Genomic DNA, 11,499 nt, shown 5'->3' with positions numbered 1-11,499 from the left:
CTATATTCTCCCTATATACGGGAATATAAATTTTATGTTTCAAGGATTAAGATTGAAATTTTCTTCCTTGCCTGAAGACGTTTCGTCTCGTTCTCCCGTTCCTTTATCTCATCCTCCAAATTTTTCAATATAGACGCATAGAACACGGATTTCCTCTTTAGATCGGAGCACATCGATGTATATCTCATACGCGTTATATTCGCCTTAACTTGCATCATTCTCACATGCTCCAAACGTACTTCCAACTTGACGATTTTCTGTAACAAAGACCGAGCTAGAGCATTCTTACGATACGATATCTGTACGCGATGTTCATCTCTTTCAACTTACGTTTCTCAACGGATTCTCTATCTTCTTCTTAAATATCTTGCGCATCTTATCGCTCATTAATCGACTGTACTCGTCCAGCAACGAGCGCAGTCTCTGCTGCCGCTTAGAGAAAGAAATATTTACACGCTCGCGCGAAATAATTCTTTTTCTTTTTTTTTTTTTTCTTCGAGAGAGAGATCGGTATCTCACCTTGTTGCGCTGATACTTAATTAGATCGTGCTTCTTTCTTAACCGTACATTGTCCTCCTGCACCCTGGCGATTGTCTCATCTAAATTGCGTTTTTTCCCATAGGCAGAAGACTGGCGCCCCGTGCGAACTCGTCTCGCCTCCGATTTTCCCTGATTCTGAAATAACAAGAGGGACAAATAAAATTTTCACGCCGGGCGATATTTCGAAAATCGCGATTTTCATCCGCGATTTTCAACTTCGATCATCAAATTTCATAATTACGTTCTGCGTGTTTGCGTACTCCACGTACAGTTCTTTGATGCTTTGCTTGAGAGTTGTAATTTTCTCCGCATATTCATGCTTCTTAGCTTCGTATTCTTCGAAATTCGCTTTCCTTTGTCCCTCTGTGAGCATAAGGCACACGCTTGATTATTAACACATCTTGTATCGTATACGATGCCCGATAATATCTATTCCTCGTCGAGAAACGCTTATGAGCAAAATGTTTGTACCTATTTCTTACGTTTCTTAGTGTGTTTTATATAGCCGAGGAATGTTGTTTTAAACGAGATGCAATTTTACTTGTCAATATCGTATGAATAGCATTTAGTGAATTTTTACCCCGTCGAAACGTTATTTTGCTCCGTTGAAAAATAAGTTTTATATCAGCTGGAATCTAATCGACTTTTTTTTTTCTCTTCTTCGAAATATATATATATATATAAACATAGATAAAAAGAACGGAGAAATAATTAAGCTATAAAAGGAGATAAAACGGTTTCTATAATAATAGCCGAAGGATAGAACAAACGCAAGTCGTGACTGAACTGATGATTGCGATGGATCGAGTCATGATCAAGATTATTTTGCATGTACATCTTAAGCAAACTAAATTGCCCAAATTACTTAAATCGATGTCACGATTTCCCGCAAAAGTGACTTTGTTTAAGGAAAGCAGTTGCTCGTATTGTCCTTTCGAGTGACAAGGAATGTAGGATACGATAATCATAGTTATCGTTTCTTCTACGATGAATATCTTATTATTTTATAGATACAGTTACTTTTAAACAATTTTCGTTGATCAGTCATGATTCATTTCTTGCGTTATACAATTTTTATTTTTTAAAATAACACGAGTGAATATAATTAGAATCGAATATTCAAATATTACGAATAATCAACGAGATTATTTATTTGATTTATGGAACGTGCGTCGATAATAATTATCAAATTCATCACGATTCTAAGTAAAAACGGAGATACCATATTTCATATAAATGTTCGAATTCTTGGACTGATACGATGCCGGTTTACGTTTTAATAGAAACGCTTAGTGGAATATTCGCCTTATAATTAACATTTTGATATAAGTACATCGATAAACCGATGGAAATTTTGTTTTTTCTCTCTCCGGAGAAGGCATGTGACAAGAACGTTTCTTTCTGAACTTCTAGTCTTTCCGGTTAAACGTGTTCTTATGTATCTCCGTATGCAATCAGGAACTGGCTTGGGAAATAAACGCTAACGAATTGTTTTCTTTTCAGAGAACGGCACTACGCGAACAACATCGTGGCAAATATATGAATATTAAACGAGATCAAGCGAACAGATTATAATTTTTAGGTATTTTTCACAATTTTCATGATCTTTTCGTTGAGAGAAGAAATGGGTTTACCTGATAATTGGATCTTTTTCTTGATTTCCACGATTTTCTTATTCAAATCGTTTAATTTATTGTCCATACTAGGTGCTAACGGATCGGACATGATTCCACGCGAGAACTTGCAAAGCAATCTGCTTATTTTATCGACTCAATAGTACTTGGCGTTGTCCTGGCAACAGCATAGCGAGGAACTCAGTTCCTGGTGTCATGCGTAAACGTGTAATTTATGATAAATACCATGCATATTATTTTCATAAGCCTTTAAAATATGCGTTTTAATTTTTATCGTCATGCTTAATTAAGAATACCTAATAGACACGCATAAGTAGATACTAGCTGGGGTAAAACTAGCTGGCGATAACATTACGTCGATATCGAATCCGTTTCGAAGAAGTTAAATTTTTAATTTTTATTAACGAGTAAAGTTAAAGTTAATTGATAAAAATTGTCAGTTCGAGTCAGGTTTTCGAACGGGCGAAAACACGCTGTTGCTGCTCTCGATGGCGTAACATCTCGCCCAACGATGCATCGTTCGCAGATGTTTGCGGTTCGATGATAGGGTTAATCGTTCCATTAATAAAAACTAACGACCACGGTTTATTTACAGTTTCGTGCGTGTATCTCGCGTGCCTTTGGGAACACAAAAGGGGAAAGCAATTCGTAAGGCTTCGTCTGTTGAATGGACTTAAAGGAGAGGGCACCGAATTATAATTCCGCATTTGTATTCGTTAAGGCAGCAGCCGCGCCTGGCGGCGGCTACGCTGGCGATGAATTTCGCGTTACACGCAATCAACCGCTGGAAGGTTAATTAATGATCAGACATGCTTGGCCAGTACTCGACGGGGCCTCATACACATCGGCGTCTTGGCACTTTATAACTGACCACGTTCGTTGCGTTCCGTTTGCCGCTTGAATTCTAGAGAAGCGTCACGCGCGATGGCGTTAGATTTCAATCCGGATGAGAATCAGGGATTCGATCCACAGTTGAGGCTCGAATTCGTGAAATCGATTGAAAAATAATCGATTGAAAAATACGAAAAAAACAAGGAGGAAACGGTTAAACGGCATTATATACTTGTAAATGTATACTTTAATTATTAAGCTTGATATCGAGATAATTAAATTAGCTTCGTTAGATTGTTTGTCCTTGCACCGAGTGTAATATAACGAGAAAAGAGAATTTATTCGAAAATTTACATATATCGTCGAAATGATAGAACGTTTCTAGGATAAAATTTATTATTGGCGAAATAAGATATATTTATGAGTATCAAAAAACATATCGGAATTATTTTTTAACATTTACAATACGACACGTACGTAATTTAACGTAGAAGAAAAATAGTTATAAAATTAATTTTCGAAAAGGAAATTATCGATTCAGAGTAAATTTTTTGATAATGTATATTTTAATTTTTTACAAAAAATAGTTTAGCTGGGTAAAAATTCTTGTACGTAACCAAAAATATAATATGTGCGGGCTACGGCTCGATTCCCTTGTAGCTGTATTCCTATTGGGTCACGTCGTCAGCCATCCTATGGTGGCGTAGTAATACAGCCGTTGAAGGCAGGTGCGCGCGCACTGGGGAACTACTTTCAGCGCGTTAAGCGAACAATAGGGATCCCAGAAGTGTTTCGGACGCGGTCGTGTTCGTATACGGTTGCCGCATGCTTTTTTCTCGTATTGCCTCGCGTGAACGTGTATACACTTTTACTGGACGTATCGGAGGTGACAGATTTCGGACGATGTGCGTGGTCAAGTGACGGTACGCGGATTTTATACTGAAGTGCACCGAAGTGTTGGTTCTCTCTAGTGTGTGCGCCCAAGCCCCGATGAGTGTGTGTCTACCCGATGTGTGTGGATAAAATTCACGGCATCATGTTGCCACGACGCAAATTGGATTACGCATCGATGGCGTGTCTCCTTCTGCCTCTGTTTATCATCGTTTCTCTCCCCGCGGTATCCGGTAAGTGTATTTACGTATCTCTTCTAAGAATTTGCGTCGCGTTCGGTACGGAGTCAGTTTGAAGTCGTTGTTCGCCACATGTCGCTGCTAGGCAACAGGTCACGAAACAACGCTGAGCGCCGGCGCGTTGGACGCTTACATGTTAACTGACATTCGGTGTTTTTTTCGAACGTTCACTCTATTAAGCGTCTTACAAATCGTTTGAGGTCAAAACGTTGAAAGATTAACGAACGATTTCTTTCATATAATTGGTATTCCGAAGCGATGTCGGACATTGTCGTGCTTTCAATTACTACCTGTCTCAAAAATATTGATCATGTCAGTATGCTTGTCCTGCTCGTCGCGTTTTTCTTTCGCGAAATGTATAATATTTCTTAATAACTTTTTTTCTTATTTTTTGTTCGTCATATATAAACAAATCAGGATATTATACGATAAGGTTATACTTTTAAAAGGGAGATTACGGTTAATATTCTATATGAAAATTAAATTATATTTCTTTATTTGTTGATATCTATATAGGGAAATTTCTTTTAACGCTTTTATCGGATTTTTATATTCTTGACGCATGAGTGTTAGCTTCTTCGAATACACGTGGTTATGTTACTGTCACAGTGGTGCTCAATTTCAATATTGTCGATAACCGTGTGCCTCGAAGTTGGTAATCCCTGAGGGACAGGTGCCCAACCCCGCTTTCCAGGAAACGAGTCTTCCTTCCCTCGTGTGCACGTAAACATCCGAACCAACGTTTCGCGTCCCGTTTCTTTTCTTCTTTTTTTCACGAATAACACCGAAACTTTTTTCTTATACGCAAAAATTTTCAAAATATTTTTTTTTTATTATTCTTCCACTTTATATCGCTAATTATATTTTAATCATCTATATTTTGATTATTTAAATAAAAAATATATTTAAAAAAAAACATTTTTTCCATCAATCATGATTCGATCAAATGATTTTACACTTTGAGTTAATTATTTTGCAATCATTTTTATTCATCAAAGGTCACAAGTTACACGATTAAAGAATATGTAATTAGAATTCCACTGTTCCTCTCGAGTTGAAAAAAAATCGATTGCATCTTGCAACATACGATTTTATCACTTAAAGTCGATGTAACTCGTTTTAAAAATGCAATGAAATGAGTGATTTATATATTTGAAATGGAATAAAACTACATAAAATGAGAATTACGTGCAGTGTAATTTTATCTCTATTTTGGACAATGCAAGATGCAGAATAGTTTACAATCTTTTGATCGTTTATGATCATGAATTTTTATTTTCACTTTTCTACAACGCATAAATCTCTGTAGGTAGTGACGTAACACCGGCTCGGGCCAATGAGTACTTAGGCGGGAAGAACGTGCGGTATAGAATAATCTACCAAAGAAAGTTGGTAAAACCGAATAGTAGCGACACGCAGACGAATGCAAACTCTGATTGCAGATTGTTTTCCAACCTTATTGCATAACAAATTTCATTTTAATTTTATTCTTGATTCATAATATACAATATACGAAAGAAATATCAATATTATTTTTCTCAATTGAAAATTTACTTTATTTTGAATGTAAGATACTCAAAATATTTTTTCTTCGTTTCTCAAATTGCACAATAAAATATTTTGAATACATCGATTTAAAATATTTCAAAGGATATAAATTTAATTTTAACTGAGCGATCTGGATCGACCTTACAAATTGTTCCTCACAAATTTCGATATCCATTTTGTCTGTTGGATAAAGAAAGGGGGAAAAATTTTGATATCACGGGATTACGTTCTGGAATGTTCTCCGATTGAGTCAGGTTGGCAGTCGCTTCCGAGAGCAAAGCGAGGACCTCGCCTCGAGTCTGTTACTTTGCGTTGAGATATTCTGAATGCGGCATGGCGGCAGTTCTCCAGACGTTCGCCGTTCTTATGTTCTCAGGCTTTCTCTTCTCTCTCTCCTTAGGAAACGATTCGCCCCGGACTTAACGTGCTTTCACACAAAACCACGCGTCGCCCGTGCGCCGTTACAAGTAACACGTTCATTTTCACGAGTCCAACTGGCGATTACGAAAAATTTTGCTTTTAATTCAGTTTAATAAATTTAGACCAGATCTTAAATCAGAAATACGTTATTCAAGAGAAAAATCATTATTAACGACGATTCATATTTTTAAAGATTCGCCGCGTACGATATTTCTACCGAATATCTCTGAAACAACGATTGGATAAAATTTTGAATAAAACGAAACGTTCCGTGTCGTAACTCCAACCTATCTCGATCCTTTGAGATCCTTTGGTCTTTAGAGGCCATTGTTGCGATTAACATTTTCGTAGTCGGTATTCACTCTTTCTATATCACGTAACTACTAGAGACACTCGAAACCGGCACAGCTTAGAATCCGACGTGCGATCGACCTGTAACCGGTTCCTCGTTCCCTTTCATCGATTCAGGGGCCACACGAGCCTTCCGTGCACACGTGCATACACATGAATGCAACTTGAGAAACGCGTGCACGATGATACTAAAGTCTGCCAACCGTCTCTCTCTCCTGCCGTTCACTTTAGGGGCAAACACGTTCTCCAAGAAAGGTCACAATTTGACGATCGTTCCACGATCGTGCGGAATCGAGCGGAGCGGGTTTTTCGCTCGCTCGCGAGGAAAGGAAAGAGGAAAGAAAAAGATCACTCCTTAATTTACTTCTCCAGAGGATGTTTCACTCGGTTCGATAATTCGCACCCGTGGCAATTTTCGTGGATGATAATACGACGACGAAACCGGATTGGCCCTCGATCAGCTTTTCCACCAGAGCCATTAAACACAGCTCGAGTCACGCTCTTGCTCTTGACTCGAGGATGGATACCGATACTTTCCTCCTGTTCCTCCCGATCGTCCCGTTTTCACCGTGACGCCGACATTGAAGAAAGACGAGAGATAGTCGGTATCTCGCGGCATCTGTTAACTAAAAGAGCGAGATCTCTCCGCCTCTCCGCCTCTCACGCCCGACCTAGCCTATACGCCACGCGGCCATTTGCATTCGTCTTAACCCCCTCGTCGTCCCTTTTCTCCTGTTGTTGGCGCATAGCGTAAAACCGCATAATTAAGGACCTTGGCTACCGTACGTCCATCCGTTCCTTCCGTTCTTTCGTTTCCCTATGCCAGTTACGTCTCCCGTCCGGAGAGAGAGAGAGAGAGAGAGAGAGAGATCCGTGGTGCTCTTCGGTATCGTGCAAGAATCGAGGATTGTGCCGTCAGTCAACGGAAGGACAGCCGCGAGCCCTTATAAAGCACCAAAGGATCTATCCTGCGTGGCAGTATGTAGATTTCCAAGAAGAAGCTCGGCTAGCTAGGGAAGAGGAGAGGTTTTTTTTCCTTTTTTCAAACAAGGGAAGGAAGAGCAGGAAGAAAGCGTCTTAAGCGCGTCCACGTCTTCGTGCGAACGTTGATCGGTCCTTTGCGTGGACCGAGCTTGCCCGATCGACGTATCCAACGAAGAAAGATAAAAATCTCACCGTACTTTTTCCTCGTTTTCAAAAGTTTTCAACCTGGGATTTTGGATTTTGGAAGGATATTACATTTTTCATTGCTCTTCGGCGAAAGATTTTTCACAGATCTTCCCGTATCGCGTTTCCTCGACGAGGAGGGACGTTATTAAATTAAAATTAAGGAGAAATTATTCGAGCATTCACGAGGAATTTTCTCACAAGTATCAAGCGCGAATTCCATTCTGGGGAGATGGAGATACTAAATTCGCTATCGTTCCCAACCATCTTTCCTTTCGTGATAAATTCGCGAAACTATAGCTATAGGGGGGAGGGAAGCGAGTAGCGGCCAAGTCCTCGTGATTGCGTCTTCTTCTTCTTATACGAGACACGTGGAAATGGTTTCACGGAGGGCGGTTTCGAATCGGTTCTAAAATCGATTATTTCCCTGGGCACGAGCACGGACAAAGATACTCGTTATTTCCCCTCGCTCGGTATGCCCGTTTTTCCCAAGAGGAGGATCGCGAGGATACGCGAAAGGCTCGTTCTTAGGTCAATGCGATCGTATCTATTAATCATTCGATTCCTTCCCTCTGTCTCGCTCTTTCTCCACGGGCGTAAGAGCGTGTGCACAGTCACTCTTTTGCCTGATAAATGGCAATGAGCGCCACGGCAAAGCGAATGTTTTACACGAGGCTAATCGCCGACTGACTAATAACTTTTCTCCCGGCGAACGGTCATGGGAATCTGCCTATAAGATTTTACAATTTGCCCATGTATATTTTCGAAAAACTTTTCTTTCCATTGATCCTAATCCATTTTCTTCCGGATCGATTCAAATGTTTTTCCATCGATCGGGTGGTTTTTTTTTCGCGATAGATCATAGATAGATAGATCGGTAGAAAATTTGAAAAGTACAATTTTCTTTTTTTTTTTAATCGTATAATAGATACGCAGCATTGCTTTCTCCTGGTTCATTCCGGCTGGAAGGATTTAAAAACTTTCCGACGACTTTCAGACAACATTCTGAAGATATTTTATTCGGTTAGGAATTGGCATTTACGAACCGTTTTGCATCGATGTCATTGGTCAATAATAATAACCATAAAATATATCTGCCGTCCGGTTTGTTTCAACTGCCCTGGCAGCTCAACTTTTATTGCCATCCGCTCTTTTTTATAATATCTTATTAATCCGAGGTGAATTATTTCAAGTGGACGAAACAGGCCGTATCGTTTTATCAGATACTTCTTCGCGGCAACCATTCATACCGAGTCGTAAATTTAATGCACTCCGACTCTCTTATTTTATTCGTTCGAATCGGGGATCGTAAAAGATTGGGGCGGAAGAATGAATCGTAAGATCGTGGTTGGGGCGCATCGATAATCGGCGTGTCGGTATTTTTCCATTCTCCAAACTCCTTTACCTCGAGTTTTCGCGACGGGATAAATGAAATACGTTGCAATTAACGTCGTGGAACGTTGACTCGATTAATTTTTCACGCGGTCAGCGGAGCCTTGCGTCTGAAAACAAGAATCCCCCCCTCCTCCTCGTAGACACGCTTGTTGATTCGTATTACATGCTCGCACGACGGAACAATCGAAAGCCACGCTTTGCGAGGTTAACGTTCCATTAAAACGAACCGACCGTATTTTTTTCGCTACCGTATTGTTCCGTCTTAAAATAATAAACGATATTAAACACGGTTAAAAAAAAATCGGTTAACCTAAAGTTCATTTCGATAGCAACGCGGCCAAAAAACTATCTCTCCAAATATTCGCCCTCCTGTAAAATGATAAAACTCCTCATCTCGACCAGGGTATTCCTTGGGTAAACGTTTTTTCGCGAGCCCTTCGACTCGACTTCACGTTTCCTCTCAGATTTCGCGCGATTTGAATACAATTTGTAAGCGAGAGGGGTCGGGTGGGCGGAATCGTGGCGCGAGCGAGATACGAAATTCCGCAGAAGCCGCATGGATTCCATACGCGAATGGAAATTGGACGAGGATGGCCGACTTGGCGAGTTATCAACCAAGCTCCAAGCAGGTCCAAGCTCCCGCAAACTGGTCCCCGCGACGATCCTCGCCCGCGATAACGCACCGTTTCGCGCGCTTTCGCGCTGATTGGCTGTGACTTGCCTCTAATTGGGCCCCGATAATCCGCTCGATCCTCACGATTTCCTTTGATCCATCCGGTATCCATCGTTTTCCAACGATAAATTTATTAATTGACTCGCGCTCGCAATGAGTCGATTGCGATTTGTGAAGCGACAGGATAGGGATTTTATTACATTTTTTATTGTTATTATTATTAGTAGGTGCGAAATGATTTTAATCGGATATCGGTTGAATGAAGAGAGTACGGTTCTCTTATTCGTATCGGGAAGACGCGATCATTCGCGAGGCTAAATTGGATCCTCTGGTTAAGTTTCGGGTTTGGCTGGTCGATGGCGATAAAGTTGGCGGTTATTTTTACGCTTTTTTACGGAAACACGATTCCTCCTTCTTTTTCGTCACTCGTAAAAGGCAGAAAGGCCTCTACGAAAACGTGACTTTCTCGTCTAACGTGCACGTTCATACGTACAGTCCCATTGTGTAATGGTCCTTGAACCAACATCCACCAGCAGCTGGTCGACGGTCTCCCACGCCCTGCTACCAAACGGCATGAATCCTTGCAGGATTCCCAGGATTTAACACGCTCGTGTCGAAGCAATTTGTTTTCTTTTTTCTTTTTTTTATACCACTGCACGCGATCATCATCGTCTGAGGCTTATGCAAATCCTGCTCGACTTATTAAAAGAGAATTTGTCCTCATTTATTTCTTAGAAATAAAAACGATGCAGCTCGATTCGTTCGTCCTCGGACAACAATCCCATTTAACGATCGCGGGCGAAGTTGATCGCTCGCGCGCGTTTCCTTTTCAAGCTTGAAGGAACTAACGAGTGGCCGCCGTGGAATTGTAGATTTTAGATTCGTTTCACCTTACTATTTCGTTAAATGAAATACTGCAGAAATGGGCGACCTTTAATTCCTTCCATCGCTGATACGTGCGATTACATCGATGGCAGCGCGTTACGCCGTCTGATCGCTAACGCGTCGAACCGTGTAAAAGCATTCATGGCGCATTCTGTGCGCAAACAGCGCGCGAGAGATTTATATATGGATGGTGATTTCGAGGAAATTTGGAAATTATTCTCAACGAACTTTTTTTTAAATAGAAATATACTTTTTTCCTTTTTTCCTTTCACAAAACACGATTATTCATTGGTTTGAAATTCCTTTCCTTTGTGTTATTTTTTTTTTTTTTTTTCGTTACGCACGAGTTCGAGGAATTCCACCTTTGTGGAATTGTTTCCCGTTTTGTTCTCTCTCTGCGTGCGAAACGGACGTTTTTCACGAATTTGGGCCGGATTTTGGCGAAACACGGAGCTCGCCAAATTAGCATCACCGTGCGAGCTGGTTCTCGTAAAATTAACATTCCGTGGATCGGCCCGACTTTCTTCGATTCTTCGTGGGCCGATCTTTCAAAAGTCCGTGCCCACATTCGCCGGCCTCGTGTACACATCGTTTAGAGCGGCTTTAATCGCTTGAGAAACCATGTCTCATCAATTAGCATGGTGTAGTTTCGTTTCAACTCGGAATATCGGATTGGTCGATTTTGTAAAATGGCGTGAGACGTTCCGTCGTAGAATAGTTCCGCCATGTTTCGTTTAAAAAGGCGTTTAAGAAATGCCACTTCCACTTTTCTCTTCCCCCCTCTCTCTATCTCTCTCTCCCTTTAATATTCGATCGAGACGAATTGTCTCGAGCGTGGATGACGTATAAAGGTATTCTCGTTCGCCCCGATTGGTAAAAATCGACGAAGTTGTAGGACGAAATCGTACTACTCGGAAATGTTGTA

At 40.7% G+C, this 11,499-nt stretch overlaps 2 protein-coding genes across 4 annotated transcripts in view; one reads left to right on the top strand and one right to left on the bottom strand.

Moving 5' to 3' along the window:
• Positions 1–32: 32 nt before the first annotated feature.
• On the bottom strand, positions 33–3,326 carry LOC107998069 (uncharacterized). Of its 2 annotated transcripts, XM_028666937.2 has the most exons (5): positions 2,175–3,326; positions 782–903; positions 520–675; positions 331–432; positions 33–257 (listed from the first exon to the last, which is right to left on the bottom strand). In XM_028666937.2, exons 1-5 carry the CDS (start codon positions 2,263–2,265, stop codon positions 33–35), a joined length of 696 nt encoding a protein of 231 aa, XP_028522738.2. In that variant the 5' UTR covers positions 2,266–3,326. The 2 variants fall into 2 exon arrangements, with proteins under 2 accessions (XP_028522738.2, XP_061928863.1); XM_062072879.1 differs by having other exon boundaries at positions 331–675.
• The window catches only part of LOC107998104 (neurogenic locus Notch protein), a 196,827-nt gene continuing 188,653 nt past the window's right edge, over positions 3,326–11,499 (top strand). For both annotated transcript variants that reach the window (XM_028666933.2, XM_017057142.3), the window contains exon 1: positions 3,326–4,129. In XM_028666933.2, coding sequence (XP_028522734.2) covers positions 4,015–4,129 — 115 coding nt within the window. In that variant the 5' untranslated portion in view covers positions 3,326–4,014. The remainder of the gene's footprint in view (positions 4,130–11,499) is intronic.

This window comes from Apis cerana, linkage group LG3 (genome assembly GCF_029169275.1).
Source record: "Apis cerana isolate GH-2021 linkage group LG3, AcerK_1.0, whole genome shotgun sequence".
NCBI classification, from domain to species: Eukaryota; Metazoa; Arthropoda; class Insecta; order Hymenoptera; family Apidae; genus Apis; species Apis cerana.
This window is presented reverse-complemented; position numbering and strand designations above follow the sequence as displayed.

Coding starts and splice junctions, on each gene's coding strand:
- LOC107998069 (XM_062072879.1), bottom strand. CDS start 2,265: ATGTCCGATCCGTTAGCACCTAGTATGGACAATAAATTAAACGATTTG. Junction 904..2,174: donor GAAAAAGATCCAATTATCAG/GTAAACCCATTT, acceptor TTATGCTCACAG/AGGGACAAAGGAAAGCGAAT. Junction 258..330: donor TAGAGAATCCGTTGAGAAAC/GTAAGTTGAAAG, acceptor TCTTTGTTACAG/AAAATCGTCAAGTTGGAAGT.